The sequence below is a fragment of the Platalea leucorodia genome (assembly GCF_965183815.1).
Source record: "Platalea leucorodia genome assembly, chromosome: 1".
In the NCBI taxonomy this organism is placed as follows: domain Eukaryota; kingdom Metazoa; phylum Chordata; class Aves; order Pelecaniformes; family Threskiornithidae; genus Platalea; species Platalea leucorodia.
In genome coordinates, this window is record NC_138823.1 from 1,464,075 (window position 1) to 1,484,463 (window position 20,389).

The 20,389-nt window shown below is 56.9% G+C and overlaps 2 protein-coding genes across 2 annotated transcripts; both read left to right on the forward strand.

Annotated features, from left to right (window-relative positions):
- Positions 1-312, forward strand: LOC309589331 (feather keratin-like; the record flags this gene model as incomplete). The annotated part of the gene is made up of 1 exon (XM_082309374.1): positions 1-312. The coding sequence occupies one exon, from the start codon at positions 1-3 to the stop codon at positions 310-312; it is 312 nt and encodes a 103-aa protein (XP_082165500.1).
- A 14,996-nt stretch (positions 313-15,308) lies between these two features.
- Positions 15,309-19,827, forward strand: GFUS (GDP-L-fucose synthase). Its single transcript, XM_082310559.1, has 11 exons — positions 15,309-15,431; positions 16,565-16,726; positions 16,813-16,927; positions 17,144-17,272; positions 17,346-17,419; positions 18,224-18,357; positions 18,505-18,569; positions 18,754-18,820; positions 18,910-18,989; positions 19,157-19,256; positions 19,719-19,827. The coding sequence occupies exons 2-11, from the start codon at positions 16,575-16,577 to the stop codon at positions 19,772-19,774; spliced, it is 972 nt and encodes a 323-aa protein (XP_082166685.1). The 5' UTR covers positions 15,309-15,431; positions 16,565-16,574; the 3' UTR covers positions 19,775-19,827.
- The last annotated feature ends 562 nt before the right edge of the window (positions 19,828-20,389 follow it).

The window sequence follows — 20,389 nt, forward strand, 5'->3', positions numbered from 1 at the left end:
ATGGCCTGCTACGACAGCTGCCGCCCCTGCGGACCCACCCCGCTGGCTAACAGCTGCAACGAGCCCTGTGTCAGGCAGTGCGAGGACTCCCGCGTCGTCATCCAGCCTCCCGCTGTGCTGGTCACCCTGCCAGGACCCATCCTCAGCTCCTTCCCCCAGAACACCGCCATCGGATCCTCCGCATCGGCTGCCGTGGGCAACGTCCTCAGCTCCCAGGGAGTGCCCGTCTCCGGGGGCTTTGGCCTCGGCTACGGCTACGGCTTTGGAGGCCTGGGCTGCTTCAGCGGCGCAAGAGGCTGCTACCCCTGCTAAGGGCCCTCACCACCACCCCTGACAACAACCACCCACTCCCTGGAAGCCACGGCATGGATTGAGGACGCACCTCCAGGCCATTGCTGGCATGTGGGCTCACCAAGCATGGCTCCTCTTCTCAAGGCATAAAGTAAGTACCTTCTCACAAGCCAAAGACCACGGGGGACCTCCAGCGTGCTGCTCCCACCGCAGGGCAGCAAGACCTCGGTGCGCTTGCAAAATCTAGTGCATGCAAGGATCTTTGGCTGATGCTCGCCCTCACACCGGCTCCCTTCCACTTGCTGCTCCTGCCTTTTCACTCTTTTTTCCTCTCAATAAAATTCTCCTGCATCCCAGCCTGAGACACCTCCTCTTGCACTCTTCGCCCAAGGCTCTTCCAATTTCACCTGGCAGAGAGCCATGCCTCGACTTGCCATCAGGGTGGGTGCAAAAGGGTAAGAAGATTTCTCCTAGGAAGAGGTCACCACCACTACCACTAGCCACACAGACTGGCTCTTGGGGGGCTGCCAGAATGTGACACAAGCCCATGACTGCATCAAACAAAGGCTTTGACATGACAACATTCCCCTTTGCACACCTCCGACCAAGTCTCCCCGTGCCAGCGCACACTCGACTAACTCTTCCCCAGCATGACTCCCCGGTACTGCCAGGAAAGAGAATCACAGAGGCATTTAGTTGGGCAGGAACATCTGGAGAGCGGGTGCTTCAACCCCCCTACTCAAGCAGGGCCAGCTAGAGCAGGTTGTTCAGGACCATGGCCAGTCGGGTTTTCAGTATCTCCCAGGACGGAGCCTCCACCACCTCTTCTGCCCTTTGACCACCCTCACACTGAAAAAGCCTGGCCTTCCTTGCCCGTGGAGTTCCATCTCTTGTCACTTGTGCCCATGGCCTCTTGTCCTGGTAGGAAGCACTACTCAGAAGAACCAGGCTCCCCCGACTTCATTCCCTGCCATCAGGGATTTATACACATTTACGACAGCCCCCCTGCGCGTTATCGTCTCCTGGCTAAACACTCCCAGCTCTCTCAGCCTCTCCTCATGCGAAGGATGCTCCAGCCCCTTCAGCACCTTGGTGGCCCTGCACTGGTCTCGTTCAACTACGTCCATGGCATTCTCCGTCTGGGGAGCCCAGAACTGCACACAGCACCCAACATGGCACCTCACTCGTGCTGAGGAGACAGGAAGGGTCTCCTCCCCCTACTTGCTGGCAACGCGTTTCCTCATGAGGCCCTGGGGACTTGTGGCCCCATTTGGCAGCAAGGGTGCTTTGCCACCTCATGGTCCATTTGTTCTCCACCAGGACCACAAGGTCCTTTTCTGCTAAGTTGCTTTCTATCCAACTGGCCCCAGCCATTCCGGCTACCGGGGGTGACTCCTCCCCAGAAACAGGGCTTTGCATCTCCTCTTGCTCAACTCCATCAGATTCCTCTGTGTCCGGTGCAAGGAACTCGGGTAGCTCCCTCAGCATTCGTGGGTTCAAACCATCTTTCCCCATGGACTTATGTACATCCACTTCCACAAACCCATCTTTCGGGGGGGCAGCCGTGAGTCCACTGGCACCTCCAGCACAGCCCAGCGTGCCTCTTGCCGGCCAGGCGCTCCAGCACGCACCAACGCAGAAGCACAGGTACCCTTCCTACCTCACCTCCTCTTCCTCACAAACAAGCACTGCTCGCACAGTGAAGAACCCTCAAGACACTCACCTTCGCTGAATGTGGGCAGGTCTTGGGGGTCTGGGGAGGTCCTTGCGTACAGGAAGCTAGCCAACCTCATTCCAATTTATAAAAAGGGCAGAAGGGAAGACCCAAGAAACTGCAGACCTGTTAGGCTGGCCTCAGTACCTGGAAAAATTATGGAGAAGATCCTACTGGGTGCTGCTGAAAGGAATTTAAAGGACAACGCAATCCCCAGGCACAGACAACGTGGGTTCACTGAGGGAAAGTCCTGCCTGCCTAATTTCCTATCCTTTGACGATAAAGGCACCCGCCTCGTGCATGAACGGGAAGGCTGTGGATACAGTTTTTCTGGATTTCAGGAAGGCTTTTGATCCTGTCCCTCACAGCATCCTTCTGCACAAGTTGTCCAACTGTGAGCTGAGCAGGTACCCGCTGCTCTGGGTGAAGAACTGCCTGAAGGGCAGGGCTCAAAGGGCTGCAGTGAACAGGGCTCCATCTGGCTGGCGACCGGTCACCAGCGGTGTTCCTCAGGCTTCAATCCTGGGGCCAGATCTGTTCGAGATTTGTATCAATGACCTGGATGCAGGAGTTGATTGCACCATTAGCAAGTTTGCTGATGGTACCAAACTGGGAGGTGCCGTTGAGCCTCTTGAGGGACAAGAGGACTTGCAGAGGGATCTAGAGAAATCAGAGCACTGGACAGTGATTGATGGGATGAAATTTAACAGGAACAAATGCCAGATCCTGCACCTAGGACGGAGCAATTCTGGACACGAGCACGGCTTGGGAGAGGAGTGGCTGGAGAGCAGCCCTGCAGAAAGAGATCTGAGGGTGCTGCATGGCACCAGGCTCAACACACGCGCCCTGGCAGCCAAGAGGGCAAACCACGTTCTGGGGTGCCTGGGACTGTTCACTCAACTCCTGCGCAGATTTTGGCTAACCCAGCTTTGGCTACGGCCTCATGTATGCTGGGAGCAGCGCCATTAGGTCAAAGCGAGAGCACCACTTAGGCAGGACAAGTGGCCAGCAAGATGGAAACGGCCGTTCTGCAGCCATTATCACCTGCACGTTGCTGTCTCCTGCAGCCATTCTCTTTTGTCTGGCCGGTTAGTCAAGAGTCTGCTACCGTATGGAACCATGGACCAACCCTCCAATCTGGAAGGTACAAAACCTCAGCTTCCCCAAAAAGCTTTTCAAGCAGATCCAACAGCAGCTGGACTGCTGAGGCGTTCGTGCTTCCCGCTGTGACACAAGGAACGCCCGCACCGTGACGGAGGAGGAAGGAGGAGCACCCTTACCATCGGCTAGGTAATTATATTGTTTTGCTCACAGGTGCACGATGTTAAGAGTTACGGGTTATAAGGTATGAAACCTAATAACTTGAATGGTGAATAAGTGAATTGACGTCATCAACTAGCCTGGGCAAAAGGGATTGTGCCCCAGTTTGTTGAGTTGGTTTACTGTATTTCTTAATGAGCTCAAGAAATACAGCTTAAATCACAAACTACATTGTCCCGTGAATGTGACGGATGCAAACAGACCGTGACAGCAGGAACGAGGTCACGATCAACAGCCTCTACTTTCCCAGACCCTCCCTCTTGATCTTCTTCAAGATACAAGGGCCATGAGCTTTCTTCCAGCCTTCAGGAACTGCCCCAATGCACCATGACCTTTCCAAATGATAATGGAGTGGCCTCCCAAGGACATCAGGCAGCTTCCTCAGCATTCGTGGGTGCAACCTAGGTACATCCAGTCTCAAAACACGCCTCATTACCTCCTTTCATCTGCCTCAGGAACAACAACTGCTTGCCTGAGAAACAGCCTGCGAACACTCAATGTGACTCAATTGGGGGAGGCCTTGCCATTCATCAACCCTTCGGCATGCAGCCACCACCACTCCTTTCTCCCACCTACAACCTTACAAGCAAGAGGGGCACCAAGACACCCACAGAGCACACCCAATGGGGAGAGGCCAGGCCTAAAGACAGGCTTCGCAACCTGGCAGCAAGGCAAGGACTGACCCAATGGTATGGAAGGGGCAGCCCCACATGACCTCCAAAGCCCAGACCAGCCTGCCAGGGCTGCAAGGAAATGGGGCCCCCTCTTCACAACGCACCCGCAAACCACACCACACCAGTGCCACGGGATGACCTCACTGACGACACCCCACCTCTCCTAGGCTTTACACATGTCCTCTGCCCGTCCTGACACACACCATCAACACCAAGCATTTGGCCTCTAATACTCTCACTTAAAAGCTGCCGCCAGGGTCAGATGGACACGGCCTCAAGAGGAGGACATGAAAAGGGAGCGTTGCGGGAAGGAAAACACACCCCACCTCATTACTTACATGGCTCTGGCATGCAACAGCTGCTTGCTGCAAAATGCTGTCATGCGCAAAGGCTGTCCCGCCCCTCGCACACCAGCATAAAAGCCGGCTCAGCACCTCTCTCCCTCACACACTTCTCCTCACGCCTTCTCCTCCGCGCTCAACAAGGTGAGCCTCAACCCCCTTCCCCTCCTTCTCCTGACCCACCTGGCCCCTCTCTTCCACCACGCTCTGACCCCAGCCTCAGCAGCGCTGACGCCTCCCCACCCCCATGCTCCCCACAGCCCCACACCAGGCCTCCCCGCTCCCTCGCCCTCCTGCAACACCGCCCCTCGCACCCCCACGCCCCTCCGCCTGCTCAACACCCTCTCTTCCAGGGCCCCTCCACACCACACCCATGGCCTGCTACGACAGCTGCCGCCCCTGCGGACCCACCCCGCTGGCTAACAGCTGCAACGAGCCCTGTGTCAGGCAGTGCGAGGACTCCCGCGTCGTCATCCAGCCTCCCGCCGTGCTGGTCACCCTGCCAGGGCCCATCCTCAGCTCCTTCCCCCAGAGCACCGCCGTCGGATCCTCCGCATCGGCTGCCGTGGGCAACGTCCTGAGCTCCCAGGGAGTGCCCGTCTCCGGGGGCTTTGGCCTTGGCCTCGGCTATGGCTCTGGCTTTGGAGGCCTGGGCTGCTTCAGCGGCGCAAGAGGCTGCTACCCCTGCTAAGGGCCCTCACCACCACCCCTGACAACAACCACCCACTCCCTGGAAGCCACGGCATGGATTGAGGATGCACCTCCAGGCCAGTGCTGGCACGTGGGCTCACCAAGCATGGCTCCTCTTCTCAAGGCATAAAGCAAGTACCTTCTCACAAGCCAAAGACCACAGGGGACCTCCAGCGTGCTGCTCCCACCGCAGGGCAGCAAGACCTCGGTGCGCTTGCAAAATCTAGTGCACGCAAGGGGCTTTGGCTGATGCTCGCCCTCACACCGGCTCCCTTCCACTTGCTGCTCCTGCCTTTTCACTCTTTTTTTCCTCTCAATAAAATTCTCCTGCATCCCAGCCTGAGACACCTCCTCTTGCACTCTTCGCCCAAGGCTCTTCCAATTTCACCTGGCAGAGAGCCATGCCTCAACTTGCCATCGGGGTGGGTGGAAAAGGGTAATAAGATTTCTCCTAGGAAGAGGTCACCACCACTACCACTAGCCACACAGACTGGCTCTTGGGGGGCTGCCAGAATGTGACACAAGCCCATCACTGCATCAAACAAAGGCTTTGACATGACAACATTCCCCTTTGCACACCTCCGACCAAGTCTCCCCGTGCCAGCGCACACTCGACTAACTCTTCCCCAGCATGACTCCCCTGTACTGCCAGGAAAGAGAATCACAGAGGCATTTAGTTGGGCAGGAACATCTGGAGAACGGGTGCTTCAACCCCCCTACTCAAGCAGGGCCAGCTAGAGCAGGTTGTCCGGGACCATGGCCAGTCGGGTTTTCAGTATCTCCCAGGACAGAGCCTCCACCCACCTCTTCTGCCCTTTGACCACCCTCACACTGAAAAAGCCTGGCCTTCCTTGCCCATGGAGTTCCACCTCTTGTCACTTGTGCCCATGGCCTCTTGTCCTGGTAGGAAGCACTACTCAGAAGAACCAGGCTCCCCCGACTTCATTCCCTGCCATCAGGGATTTAGACACATTTACGACAGCCCCCCTGCGCGTTATCGTCTCCTGGCTAAACACTCCCAGCTCTCTCTCGCTTTATGCCTCGAGAAGACAAGCCACGGCAGAACTTCGGATTCTTCGATCATGGGATGGCCTATTCATCCCCAGGTCTACTGACATCCAATGGGATTCACCTTTCTCAGAAAGGGAAAAGCGTTTTTCCCCAGGAGCCAGCAGGGCTGATTGATAGAGCTTTAAACTGGTTTGGGAGGGGGAAAGGGACAATACCTTCCCGAGGCAGCGATGAGCAATGGGATTGCCCACAAATGCATGCAGCCTGAGGAAGAAGCAAGACGAGGCAGTGGCCTTGGCCCAGTCCCGGAGATACGATGCCATAGGCATAAGCGAAGCCTGGTGGGATGAGTCCTGGGACTGGTATGCCATGCTGGATGGCTACAGGCTCTTCAGGAGGGATAGGCAGGGCAGGCGAGGTGGCGGGGTGACGTTGAATGTAGTGGAGGGGCTGGAATGCATGGATCTAGCAGCTGGCGATGGCACCGTTGAGAGCCTCTGCGTAAGGATTCAGGGACAGACAAATAAAGCGGATGTTGCTGTGCGAGTCTGCTACAGGCCACCCAAGCAGGATGATGACACGGATGAGTTCTTCTTTAAGGAACTAAGGGATGCTTCCAAGTCGTCTGCCCTTGTCCTTCTGGGGGACTTCAACTTGCCAGATGTCAACTGGGAATACCACACAGCTGGTACAAGCAGGTCCACAAGATTCTTAAACCATCTGGATGATACCTTCGTGGTACAAGTACGAAGAGAACCGACCAGGAAAGGTGCAAACCTGTGCAGGATTTGCTGCTCCAGTTGGATCCTGGAAGCTGGCAAATGTTGACCCAATCTTCAAGAAGGGCAACAGGGATGACCCTGGGAACTACAGGCCTGTCAGTCTCACCTCTGGGCCTGGCAAAGTCATGGAGAAGATCATTCTGGGAGTTATTGAGAAACACCTGAAAGACAACGCAGTCATTGGTCCCAGCCAGCACGGCTTCATGAGGGGAAAGTCCTGCTTGACAAACTTGATTTCCTTCTATGACAAGGTTACCCACCGAGCTGACCAAGGGAAGCCAGTCGATGTAATCTTTTTGGACTTCAGTAAAGCCTTCCATACTGTCTCTCCCAGTATCCTCCTGGACAAAATGTCCAGCATACAGCTGGATAAACACATAATGCAACGGGTGTGCAATTGGCTGACGGGTCGGGCTCAAAGGGTTATAGGAAATGGGGTTACATCGGGCTGGCGACCCGTCACTAGCGGGGTTCCGCAGGGATCCATCTTGGGGCCGGTGCCCTTCAATATCTTCATAAATGACTTGGATGCGGGACTGGAAGGTTTGCTATCAAAGTTTGCCAATGACACAAAACTGGGAGGAGCCGTTGACACTCTCGAGGGCAGAGAGGCCCTGCAGAGGGATCTGGACAAACGAGAGAGCTGGGCAATGACTAACCCTATGAAGTTTCACAAGGGCACGTGCCAGATTTTGCACCTGGGACAGGGCAACCCTGGGTGTACCTACAGACTGGGGAACGAGAGGCTGGAGAGCAGCCCCGCGGAGAGGGATCGGGGGGTTCTGGTCAACGGCAAGTTGAACACGAGCCAACAGTGTGCCCTGGCAGCCACGAGGGCCAACCGTGTCCTGGGGTGCATCAAGCACTGTACTGCCAGCCGGTTGAGGGAGGTGATTGTCCCGCTCTCCTCTGCACTGGTGCGGCCTCATCTCGAGTGCTGTGTGCACTTTTGGGCCCCACAGTACAAAAAGGATACGAAGCTCCTAGAGATTGCCCAGAGGAGAGCCCCAAGGATGGTGAAGGGTTTAGAGGGGAAGCCGTACGAGGAGTGGCTGAAGTCACTTGGTCTGTTCAGCCTGGAGGAGAGGAGACTGACGGGAGACCTCATCGCTGTCTACAGCTTCCTCACGAGGGAAGGAGGAGGGGCAGGCGCTAATCTCTTCTCCCTGGTCACCAACAATAGGACCCGAGGGAACGGCAGGAAGATCTGGCAGGGGAGGTTTGGGTTGGGCATTAGGAAAAGGTTCTTCACCCAGAGGGGAGTGGAGCACTGGAACAAGCTCCCCCGTGAGGTCGTCATGGCGCCAAGCCTGACAACATTCAAGAAGTATTTGGACAACGCCCTCAGAGGTATGGTGTGATTTCGGGGGTTGCCCTATGCAGGGACAGGAGCTGGACTCAATGATCCTTGTGGGTCCCTTCCAACTCAGGACATTCTAGGATTCTATGAATAATGCAGGCTGGCACCTGGGGGGATTCCAGAACGTGACACAAGCCCGTCACTGCATCAAACAAAGGCTTTGACATGACAACATTCCCCTTTGCACACCTCTGACCAAGTCTCCCTGTGCCAGCACACACTCGACTAACTCTTCCCCAGCATGACTCCCCGGTACTGCCAGGAGAGAGAATCACAGAAGCCTTTAGTTAGGCAGGAACATCTGAAGAGCGGGTGCTTCGACCGCCCTACTCAAGCAGGGAAATCCAGAGCAGGTTGTCCGGGACCATGGCCAGTCGGGTTTTCAGTATCTCCCAGGATGGAGACTCCACCACCTCTTCCACTCTTTGAAAAAGCTTTGCCTTCCTTGCCCATGCAATTCCATCGCTTTTCACTTGTGCCCATGGCCGCTTGGCCTGCCACCGATCACGAGCCTCTGGGCCCAGCCCTTCAGCCACTTTGCAGTCCACCTCACTGGCCACTTATGCAACCCATACTTTCTCGGCTTCTCTAGGAGCATGGAAGTGGAGACAGTGACAAAGGCTTCATTCAAGTAGAGCTCAACAACAGCCACTGCTCTCCCCTCGTCCGACATCCAGTCGCTTACACCCGGAAGACCCGGAGGTTGGTCAAGCATGATTTCTCCTTCGTAAATCCACACCAACCACTCCCCAGCACCTTCTTGGCCCTCCTTGGCTTGGCAATGCTTTCAGTAAGGATTTCCTCCATCGCCTTCCCTGGAAATGAGGTCAGGCTCTACTTTCGCAGATCCTCCCTCTTGATCTTCTTCAAGATACGAGGGGTATGAGCTTTCTTCCAGTCTTCAGGAACTGCCCCCGCACCCCATGGCCTTTCCAAGCTAATGGAGAGTGGCCTCCCAAGGACATCAGACACCTCCCTCAGCATTCATGGCTACCACCAGTCAGGCTCTGTGCTCTTATGTACATCCAGTCACAAGGCACTCCTTATTACTTCGTTCCATCTTCCTCAGCAACAAGCACTGCCCGCCTGACAAACAACCTGCAAAATGCTCACCTTGGCTCACTTGGGGCAGGCCTTGCCATTCATCAGCCCTTCGGCATGCAGCCACCACCACCAGGGCATCAGCTAAGTCCCTAGTAACAGGACTTTGCATCTCCACTTTCTCAACCCCATGAGTTTCCTCTGTGTCCGGTGCAAGGAACTCGGGTAGCTCCCTCAGCATTCGTGGGTTCAAAGCATCTTTCCCCATGGACTTATGTACATCCACTTCCACAAACCCATCTTTCGGGGGGGCAGCCATGAGTCCACTGGCACCTCCAGCACAGCCCAGCGTGCCTCTTGCCGGCCAGGCGCTCCAGCACGCACCAATGCAGAAGCACAGGTACCCTTCCTACCTTACCTCCTCTTCCTCACAAACAAGCACTGCTCGCACAGTGAACTCAAGACACTCACCTTCGCTGAATGTGGGCAGGTGTTGGGAGTCTGGAGAGGTCCTCACCGATTCGAAGCCAGCAAATGTTATTCCAATTTCTTAAAAGGGCGTGAGTGAGGATCTAGGTAAGTGCAGACCTGGTAGTCTAACAGCAGTACCTAGAAAAATTATGGAGAAGATCCTACTGGGTGCTCTTGAAAGGTAACACTTGAACAGGCTTCCTAGAGAGGTGGTTTATGCCCCAAGCCTGTCAGTGTTTAAGAGGCATTTGGACAATGCCCTTAATAACACGCTTTAACTTTTGATCAGCCTTGAAGTCGTCAGGCAGTTGGACAAGAAGTTCGTTGTAGGTCCCTTCCAACTGGAGTGTTCTAGTCTAGTCTAGTCTATTTTGCTTCATCAACCCTTTGGCATGCAAACATCACCTCGAGGTTCTCAGGTGTACAGCCCAGCGTGCACACCTCCCGTTTCCCCTCCGCTACATCCAATGCCACTCTGGCCCCACAAACATCGCGCAGAGAAATGGTCTCACCCCTCGGCACTCACCCCAAAGAAGGACCCCAAAGGCAGTGACTCACCAGCCTCCCCTGCCTGCCTGTCCCAGTCCCCCTGGGCATAAAAAAATCTTCACCAAATGGCCCCTAAAACAACTGTTGGGAGATGTCGGGGAGGTGAATGAGGGAGTGAATGAGTAGAAATGCTGCCAAAAACCAAACCAAATGCCTCACATGAAAGCAGTTAGGGAACCGAGAGGGGCAAGAGGGAGGGAAAATGCCCTGATTAAACAACACCTCCCAAAAAAAGCTGCAATCAATAAATATGTCAACAGACCGTGCACTTCCTGCCTGTGCTGCAGGGCCAGGGACACGCATGTGGGGTCCCCTATCATGGCCCCCCCTTGCTGTGGTCTCCAGCCCAACCACCTGGCGGTCCCCGTGACACCATCTTCCCTCACAGCAGAATCCTGTGTCCCCATCCCCCCTTTGCTGCGAGGACCCTGAGCAATCCATGCAAGGGCGCCCAGGTCACCACCCCCCCTGCTGTGGGGTCCTCAGCTGACCCAAGTGTGGGTCCTCGTTGCACTGCCCACCTGGCTGCGCAGTCCCCGTTCCACCTATGTGGGAGTCCCCAGGCCACAGTCTCACCTTGCTATGGGGTCCCCAGCTGATGCCTTGTGAGGGATCATCAGGCCACCATCCCCTCTTCACCGCAGGGTTCCACGGTGACCAATGCAGGGGGTCTCCAGACCACCATCCTCCTTGCTGCAGGGTCCCTGGACCACCTGTACAGGGGACCTCAAGCTACCATCCCTCTCCTCTGAGGTCACACAGAAAGCCCCCTGTATGAGGTCACCATCCTCCTCACTGTGGGGTCCCCGAGGCGCAGCGCAGGGCACTGAGTACCAGGTGCAGGAACAAGCCCCTGCCCCTGCTCTGCTGTGAAGATGGGGCTCCTGCAGGGCTGCATGGGCAAGGAGCTGGTGGGGTGGGCATATTCCCTTATTCCCTTACGCCACCCTCCCAACTCGGGCACTCAAACACAGAGCTTTGGGTACCAAAGGTCTTTGGTCCCCCTCAAATTGCTTATCACCAGTGCTGCTCACGCTTTCTTCTCTTTCGTTGTTTTTATTTTTCATTCTTGGTAAGTGAAAAATAACAGGCTCCTGCAAAACAGGTGAAGTCTGGGCTGAGACAGGAGCTCGCGGTCTCCAGGGCTATTGGCAGCACTGAAATATTCATCAAAAGCGAATTAAGAGAATGTCTCCAGAGCAGCTGGAGTCCAGAGTGCCGGAGAGCTCTGCGCACAGCTGGAGTCAGCCTCGTTTCAAAGGCGAAGCTTTTGCCTAGGAACAAAGCCCTTCTCTAATTCAAAACCAAACATCACCTGCCTTGGAGCTGGGCAAGGAGAGAGGGAATGGGTTTGGATCTGTTTGGCCTTTTTATCCTGTGATTTAGTATAAATAGCGCATCTCCCCTGCAGACATGCTTCGTTGGCCTTGAGGGGCTTACTTTAGCTCATCTTAAAGTAATGTCTAATCGATAGAAGACAAACTCAAGTAATACCTGCTCTTATGAGTGACAGTTGTTCACCTTGGAGTTCAGCCAGCTTGACATCAACCCTTGGACTGAAATGGGTGCAGGATCTCGCCTCCCCACGGTCCTGCGACGTGCCTGAGCAGCCAGGCCCGGAGGGATGTCTGCCTCATGCTTCAGAGCATGTCTCAGCCCAAACTTGCTCCAGACCTGCTCATTTTGGGCACAGTCAGCTCAGACGGGTTCAAGGGAGCACTGGGAGGAGGCTCATGGCCCAGAGGACGGATGGAGCAGCACATGCTTCTCTCCCATCCACCCTGGGCAAGCCAGGTCCCTTTGGTTGCCCCCAGCCCAGCTCTCTGCAATTCATCCTTAGGAAGGACGTGCTGGAGGTAACCGAGCTGCAGATGAAATGGGTGGCATCTCTCCCAGTGTCTCCCAATAGGACTCTCAGCCACCCAGCCAGGACCCCGCGCTCTCAGAGCAGCCCCAAACCCCATCATGGAGCAGTCGCAGCTTGCAGCCACGCATGGCCTTTTCCCTTGTCTTCCTCCTTCAAGAGGACTGGACTCGGCAGGGCCAAACGCAAAGCGATGATGGCAAGGATGTTACTGCGCAGCAGCTCCTTCCAATCCCATGAACCAGGAGTCTGCAAGGAGTCCGATTTGTCCCTGTCCCACCCCAAGGCAGAAATTTTCCATTTGAACTGCCCCTGGTTCATATTTCATGTGCTAAGAAACCCCCAGCCCCTATGGAAACTGGTGGGAGCTGGGCTGCTTAGGACAAAATGGACTTCAGCCAGCTGAAATCACGCGTGGAGGGAGGCACAGGCTGTACTGCAGGACATAACCTGGAAAGGGGCTCACTGCTGGTGTGCTGTCTACCTAAAGCATAAAAAAGAGCCGTAAAACTGAAATCCAAGTGGGAGAGGGATGCTTAGAGCTGGTGTGTCTCACCTGGGCTCCTGGAGCTTGGCTGCAGCCATGCAGCATCATCACGAGCCGGTTTCCACACTGGGATGGGCTGCATCCAAGCAGCTCGTATCCATCTGCCCCACTTCCCTGGGAGGAATGGGGAGGGCAGAGCAGGGATCAAGGCTGGAGCCGAAACTGGACCAGTTTGAGAGAAAGAGGTCACCCACAAGGAAGCTTTGTTACGGAAACAACACGTCAGATGAAGCAGCGGTTCTCCAACGACGATGGGATCTGACCAAGCCGCCCAAGCTTTATCCTGCCTGCTGCAAGGTCCTGGGCTGTCCTCTGGTTCGTGTCACCCAGAAGACCTGCCCAGTTGACCTAATGGGTCTCCTCCAGGCTTTCATCCTCAACTCACAAGATCTTGCTAGATAATATCCAAAGCTTGGGTGATATTTCATTAACAAGAGAGTCTTGCTCCATCCCATGCGGTCACTGCAAGTTTACACCTCTCCCCTGTGATCTTCCCTCATGCCCTAACATTGCTTTGGTAATTAGCTCCAGAATTACCATATGTAAATCCAGCACCATGATTATTCAGCTGCTGCAGCAGCAGCTCCAGCTGCGCCACCTCCCAGCGATTCCTCAGCCGAAACAGGGGTTAGTCTCCGATGTTCGCAGGATGCAGCAGGAAGCTCTTATCCTCCCATTGGCACCTGGAAAATCTTCCTTGTCCTTTTGCATTTCCTGAGCTCGTCTAATGGATGCCTCACAGTTGGAATTGTTCAAGGTCAGGTTGGACAGGGCTTTGAGCCACCTTATCTAGTGGAAGCTGTCCATGCCCATGGCAGAAGGGTTGGACTAGTGTGCTGGTTCTGGATAGAGTTAATTTTCTTCACAGCAGCCAGTATGGGGCTACGGTTTGGATTTGTGCTGGAAACGGGGTTGATAACACAGGGATGTTTCCGTTATTGCTGAGCAGTGCTGACACAGAGTCCAGGCCTTTTCTGCTCCTCACCCCACCCCACCAGCGAGGAGGCTGGGGGTGCACAAGGAGTTGGGAGGGGACACGGCTGGGACAGCTGAGCCCAACTGCCCAAAGGATATCCCACACCGTATGACATCACGCTCAGTATATAAGCTGGGGGAAGAAGAAGGAAGGGGGGGGACGTTCGGAGTGATGGCATTTGTCTTCCCAAGTAACCGTGACGTGTGATGGAGCCCTGCTCTCCTGGGGATGGCTGAACACCTACCTGCTGTTGGGAAGTAGTGGATGAATTCCTCGTTTTGCTTTGCTTGTGTGCGTGGCTTTTGCTTTACCTATTAAACTGTCTCTATCTCAACCCATGACAGTTTTTTTTTTTCACTTTTACTCTTCCGATTTCTCTCCCCCATCCCACCGCGGGGGAGTGAGTGAGCAGCTGGGTGGTGCGTAGTTGCCAGCTGGGGTTAAACCACAACTAGATGATCTTTAAAGGTCCCTTTCAACCCAAACCCTTCTGTTCTATAATTTTACCGTGCGGCAACGTGGAAGCGTGAATGTAGCTGGATGCGGGGTGGTTGCCATTCATCCCCTTGCCTTGAGCCGGTGCGGGTGGAGTGGGACACGCAGGAAACATCAACGGGAGGTTTCTTCTTGCCAAACCTTGGTGTCTCACGGAGGACGATGCTGTTTGCAGGGCAGACACGGGATTAACCGGAGAAAGGAGCTTCGGTGCCTCATCCGTGACTCCACATGTGAGATCAGCCAAGGGCATCCTGCGTCATGGGGGGGGGGGGAAACAGCACTGGGACTGAAGTCGCTCGTGGGAGTGGGATTTTGGAGTTGGGAAAGCCCTGGGAAGGCTGGGGACATGCTGGGACTCACCCAGCTGGGAGAGGGGTCGGACGTTTCCATGGGACACGGCTGGTCACACGAAGTGACATCTTTTGATGATGAAAAAAATGACACCCCCCCCACACACACACACCCCCACACCCACCCGCCCCAAGGAAGGGGGTCCCCAGGGATTCAGCTTTTCCTGAGACTTTCCCAAAGGAAAAGGGGACGTTCCTCCTCCAGGTATCACCCAGGAGAAAAGGAGTGAAAAAACTGTGATATCTTACGACTCCTCGACATCGGGGCCATCTCTCTTTTGGGGATAAAAGTGGGAATTCCACGCTGGGTCTCCCTTAATCCCATTCTTCACCATTTTAACTTAGAGCAGGGCAAGACCCTGCCTTTGCCTCACAGAAATCCTGAAGGAAAAACCAGCTGGAGGGAGGGGAGGTGTCTTTAAAACCACCCCCCGCCCACCAGAAACCACTGCTCATTTTTAATCCCAGCTTAAGCGCATTAAAGGTGATTAAGCCTTTTCACATGGAAATCCCTTTTGACGAGCCCTTAGGGAGATCCCGGTGCCGGTGACTCCGGGCGCGGACTCCATTTCCCAAGGAGCTGAGCGGCGGCGCCCGGTGATGGCGGCGGGACGGCAGGAAGCGCGGCCGAGCCGAGCCGAACACAGCCGAGCCCAGCCGAGCGCCGGGCCGAGCCGAGCCGAACACAGCCGAGCCCAGCCGAGCGCCGGGCCGAGCCCAGCCGAACACAGCCGAGCCCAGCCGAGCGCCGGGCCGAGCCCAGCCGAACGCAGCCGAGCCGAACCCAGCCGAGCCCAGCCGAGGGCCGGGCCGAGCCGAGCCGAATCCAGCCGAGCCCAGCCGAGGGCCGGGCCGAGCCGAGCCGAACACAGCCGAGCCCAGCCGAGGGCCGGGCCGAACCTAGCCGAACTCAGCCCGAGCCGAGCCGAGCCCAGCCGAGCCCCGTGTCGGGGTGAGACGGGACCCCCCCACCCCATCAGGGGGGTGCGCGGGGGGTGTAGAAATGGGGGGTCCCCAGAGTTGGGGGGACAGTACGGAGGGGAGAGCCCCAGGGGGGTCTGAGGGGCCTAGGGGACCCCGGCGGTGGGAGGCTGTGGGTTGGGATAGGGGCGGTGCTGCGGGGAGGGGGGGCTGTGGGTGTGGGGGGGGTCGGGTTTGGGGTGCAGGGGTGGTGTGGGGGTGCAGACCTGGGTGCAGACCTGCGATTTGGGGCACAGAGGAGGCACGGGGTGCAGACCTGGGACTCTGGATGTAGAGGAGGCGTGGAGTATGGACCTGGGATTTGGGGTGCAGGGGAAGTGTGGGGTGCAGATCTGGGGTGCAGAGGATGCATGGGGTGCAGACCTGGGATTTGGGGTGCAGAGGATGCATGGAGTGCAGACCTGGGGTTTTGGGGTGCAGGGGGAGGAGTGGGGTGCAGATCTGGGGTGCAGAGGATGCATGGGTGCAGATCTGGGATTTGGGGTGCAGAGGGAGTTGTGGGGTGCAGATCTGGGATTTGGGGTGCAGAGGATGCATGGAGTGCAGAGCTGGGGTTTTGGGGTGCAGGGGGAGGTGTGGGGTGCAGATCTGGGGTGCAGAGGATGCATGGGGTGCAGATCTGGGATTTGAGGTGCAGAGGATGCATGGGGTGCAGACCTGGGGTTTTGGGGTGCAGGGGGAGGTGTGTGGTGCAGACCTGGGGTGCAGGGGGAGATTTGGGGTGCAGACCTGGGATTTGAGGGAGGCACGGGGTGCGGGGTGAGCCTCCGTCTCCGGAGGCCGTGCGGCGCCGCGTGGCAGGGTCTGGCCCCGGCCCAGGCGCTGCCTGCGCACGAGGAGGCCGCGGGCCGGTTTCATTAATTAGCAACTCCAGCTGACGAGTTTCTGCTGCCCCGGCCCGGCTGCGTCACCGCCAAACACGCCGCTTCTGCTTTCCTTTTCGCGTCTGCTAGCAGAAGCGGGTAAAAGCCCCCCCAAAAAATAATCCCACCGGCCCGGAGCGTGGCTGATGTTCGTGGGTGGTGGGGTGGGGGTGAGCTCGGTGGTCCATAGCGGGGTGCAAACCGAGGTGACCCCAGCTTAGCCCCCCCCCCCCCCCCCCAGGGTTTTGGCCATGACGGAGGTGGCGGGGCTGGCGCCCAAGCGCATCCTGGTGACCGGTGGCACCGGCTTGGTGGGGAGAGCCATCGAGAAGGTGGTGGCTGATGGAGAGGGGAGGCCGGACGAGGAATGGATCTTTGTGTCCTCCAGAGACGCCGACTTGACGTGAGTTGACCGCGTGGGTTTTCGCTTGGAAACCCCCCTGGTTTGCTTCCTCGGCACCGCTGAACCCCCCAAATTTCCCATCCCAGGAATGCCGCGGAGACCAAAGCCCTGTTCGAGAAGCACAAGCCCACCCACGTCATCCACCTGGCTGCCATGGTTGGGGGCCTCTTCAAAAACATCCGCTACAACCTGGATTTTTGGGTGAGCATATGGCAAAAGGGTGGTATTGGGGTCCCCAAGGGTGCTGCAACCCCCTGCCCTCCTCAAGCGTGGGGACATGGGGACAGGGCTTGCTCTGCTCCCAGGGCCAAACCAGACCTCCTCTGGTTTCTGGAGTTATTAATGAGTTATTACCCATAGGGTGCAGGGTTTTGGGGCCCCCCGCCCCACAGAGCTGACAAACCTCTCCATCCCTAGAGGAGAAACATCCATATCAACGACAACGTCCTGCACTCAGCGTACGAGACGGGGGTGCAGAAGGTGGTCTCCTGCCTCTCCACCTGCATCTTCCCGGACAAGACGACGTACCCCATCGATGAGAGCATGGTGAGCATCTCCGTCCCCATGCAGAGCCCAGTGGGGATCCCTGCCATGCTTAACTCTCTGCTCTTGTCCCCAGATTCACAACGGGCCACCTCACAGCTCCAACTTCGGCTACTCCTACGCCAAGAGGATGATCGACATCCAGAATAGGTGGGGGGTGGGGACACAGGAGAGCCCTTGCGGGCTAGTAGCACCCTCCGGTTATCAGGGCAAGAGGAATCCCCTGGGGTTCCCAGGAATTAAATGGAGCTGGGGAAGCTGGGAAATGGAGCTATCACAGGGAGGTGATGGTGCCCCTGTATTCAGCACTGGTGAGGCTGCACCTCGAGTACTGTGCTCAGCGTTGGGCCCCGCACCCCACGAAGGCCATGGAGGGGCTGGAGCGTGGCCAGAGCAGGGCAGCGAGGCTGGGGCAGGGGCTGGAGCACAAGGCTGGGGAGGAGCGGCTGGGGGAGCTGGGGGGGCTCAGCCTGGAGAAGAGGAGGCTGAGGGGAGCCCTCATCGCTCTCTGCAACGGCCTGAAAGGAGGCTGGAGCCGGGGGGGTCGGTCTCTTCTCCAAGGTAGTAAGTGATGGGACGAGAGGGAACGGCCTCAAGCTGCGCCAGGGCAGGGTTGGGTATGGGGAAAAACTTCTTCATGGAAAGGGCTGTCAGGCCCTGGCCCAGGCTGCCCAGGGCAGGGGCTGAGTCCCCATCCCTGGGGGGATTTAAAAGAAGGGTAGAGGCGGTGCTTAGGGACATGGTTTAGTGGTGGCCTTGGCAGTGCTGGGTTAATGGTTGGACTCAATGATCTCAAGAGTCTTTTCCAACCTTAACGATTCTATGATTCTAAGATATCTGGGCTCAGCAGATGGAGATGCTGCTGGCTGGGGTCTTCTAGGGACAGCTCTGTGCTGGAGTGGGGTGACTGCGGCTGGTGGGCAACCCACCTGCACCCCCCACGCTCTCACCCAGGGGCTACTTCGAGCAGCACGGCTGCCGCTTCACCGCCGTCATCCCCACCAATGTCTTCGGACCGCACGACAACTTCAACATCGAGGATGGCCACGTCTTGCCGGGGCTCATCCATAAGGTCTACCTGGCCAAACGTGAGTGCGGCAGGACTTCTTATGGCTTCTTTGGGGAGGATTGGGCTGGTTTTTTTCTCCCCTGCCTGCTCCATGAGCTCTGTAAGGTAGCCAGGGTCAATGGAGGTGGCTCTGATGCTCATGGACATGCTCTCCTTCCTCCCACAGAGACCGGCTCAGCTCTGACTGTCTGGGGCACGGGCAAGCCCAGGAGACAGTTCATCTACTCCCTGGTATGTGTGGCCTTGGGGAGCATTTACCTCCCAAAGCTTGGGGAGGGCAGCGCATGGGGCTGGGGGGGCCGGCGCCTGGACCCCAGCAGGGTCTAAGCCCACCTGGGTTGTCCTGGGCAGCGTTGGCCATCCTCAGGGTTGGGTCCCCCCTGCTACCCTCCAAGAGCTGTCTGCCCCTCCGCAGGACCTGGCCCGGCTCTTCCTTTGGGTCCTGCGGGAATACGATGAGGTGGAACCCATCATTTTGTCAGGTAAGGCCCAGCTGCACCCCCATAACCCCCTGCTCCAGCCCCTTTCCAAGAGGATGGAGGAACAGCCACAATCATGCCCTTCTCCACAGTGGGAGAAGAAGATGAAGTCTCCATCAAGGAGGCAGCGGAGGCGATCGCAGAGGCCATGGACTTCAGGGGAGAGCTTGTTGTATCCTTCACCGCAGGCTGGCCCCCCGCGGGGCTGCTGCAGCATGGAGGGCACCCCACTTTTCCACCAGCAGCTGTAGGGCTCCACGGGAGATGCCGTGGCCCAGAGCAGCACCCCAAGAGACCTGGTTTTCCCCCTTGGGTTTCCCTTAATCCCTCCTGCACCAGTTTGACACCACCAAAGCGGACGGGCAGTTCAAGAAGACGGCCAGCAACGCCAAGCTACGGCACTACCTGCCCGGCTTCCAGTTCACACCATTCAGGCAAGGTGAGATGAGGGGCTCCAGAATAAAGAGGGGGTCCCCCCCCCACTGCAGTTAGCCTTGGTGGCATCAGGGTGGTCCATCCTTTCAGTACCTAAAGGGGGCTGATAAAGACGGGGACAGACTTTTCAGTAGGGCCTGGAGCAATAGGACAAGGGGTGATGGCTTTAAACTCAAAGAGGGGACATTCAAACTAGATCTAAGGATGAAATTTTTTATGCTGAGGGTGGTGGAACACTGGCCCAGGTTGCCCAGAGAGGTGGGAGATGCCCCATCCCTGCAAACATTCAAGGCCAGGTTGGACGGGGCTGTGAGCAACCTGATCTGGTTGAAGATGTCCCTGCCCATGGCAGGGGGGTTGGACTGGATGAGCTTCAAAGGTCCCTTCCCACCCAAACCATTCAATAATTCTATGAACAAACTGCGTTCCCAATCCCCAAACCCATCCCCGTCTTCTCCCTCCCCAGCCGTGAAGGAGACCTGCGCCTGGTTCAGCGCCAACTACGCCAACGCCAGGAAGTGAGGGGCCAACGCGGCACCGGCATCATCCGGCACCATCCACCCTCTTCATCTCAGGGTTGTCCTTTGCTGGGGCAGAGGACGGGGCTGGGGGGGGGGGGGGGGGGGTGTGACAGTGACATTTCCAAAGTAAAAGGGGGCCAGAGCCCAGTGAGCAGCCCCCACATTCCTACCCGCTGCTGGGAGCGGCGCGGGACGCCCAGGGCAGGGTGGGGAGGAAGGTTGGGGCATCCCGAAGGTGCTGGGACCCCAGACAGGGTGGTAGCCACCAACTGGAGCCACCACCACCACCACCTTGGCCATATCCAGGAGGCTGGCAGCTCCTGCTGAGCTATAATGGGCTACGCTGCTAATTACCTGTAATTAGGCTGTAATAAAGGGAAGGTGATCAGGGTGGTTTCTCCGGTGCAGGAATGGCAGCTCAGCATTTGCTGTTGCTTTTGGCAGGTGGGGATGGTCCCAAAGCCCCCAGCAAAGCCACCCCTGCCCCAGCATCAGGATGGGGTGGGGGCAGAACAGCTGTAAATATGGCATTTATTAAAATATATGCAAATAGTATAAAACTGGTGGGACAAGGCGCATCTGCCCCACAGCGTGGTACCGTACCCATGTTGAATGA